General features: G+C 43.9%; 1 protein-coding gene across 1 annotated transcript in view; it reads right to left on the bottom strand.

The window, feature by feature from the left end:
- Window positions 1–224, bottom strand: part of LOC107576541 (tumor necrosis factor-like) — a 2301-nt gene extending 2077 nt beyond the window's left edge. Inside the window, exon 1 of the mRNA XM_016262706.1 lies at window positions 20–224. Within this exon, the coding sequence (XP_016118192.1) occupies window positions 20–196 (177 nt within the window). The 5' untranslated portion in view covers window positions 197–224. The remainder of the gene's footprint in view (window positions 1–19) is intronic.
- Window positions 225–287: the final 63 nt, after the last annotated feature.

Here is a 287-nt window from a genome sequence, read left to right as displayed (position 1 = left end):
ACTAAAGTTTCAGTCTTACCATTACATGCAAGGAGAAGAAAACAGCCGCCACAGCACAGAGGGCGAGAAAAGCGATAGCAGCAACTGTCTTCCATATCCAGCTTCTGGAGGACTTCACCGGTATGGGTGCCACTGTTGTCTGATAAACTCCCCCTGCGCCGGCATTCATATCTACTATTGTCGTTTCGTATTTCATGCTGTTAGTTCTCTGAGATGTGTTCCTTTTCGAGTGAGCTTTTGAACTGAAGTTGTCTGCTCGCCAGTGTGTATATATATATATATATATA

The sequence above is a fragment of the Sinocyclocheilus grahami genome, unplaced genomic scaffold, assembly GCF_001515645.1.
Source record: "Sinocyclocheilus grahami isolate Dianchi unplaced genomic scaffold, SAMN03320097.WGS_v1.1 scaffold3899.1, whole genome shotgun sequence".
Classification (NCBI taxonomy): domain Eukaryota; kingdom Metazoa; phylum Chordata; class Actinopteri; order Cypriniformes; family Cyprinidae; genus Sinocyclocheilus; species Sinocyclocheilus grahami.
This window is presented reverse-complemented; position numbering and strand designations above follow the sequence as displayed.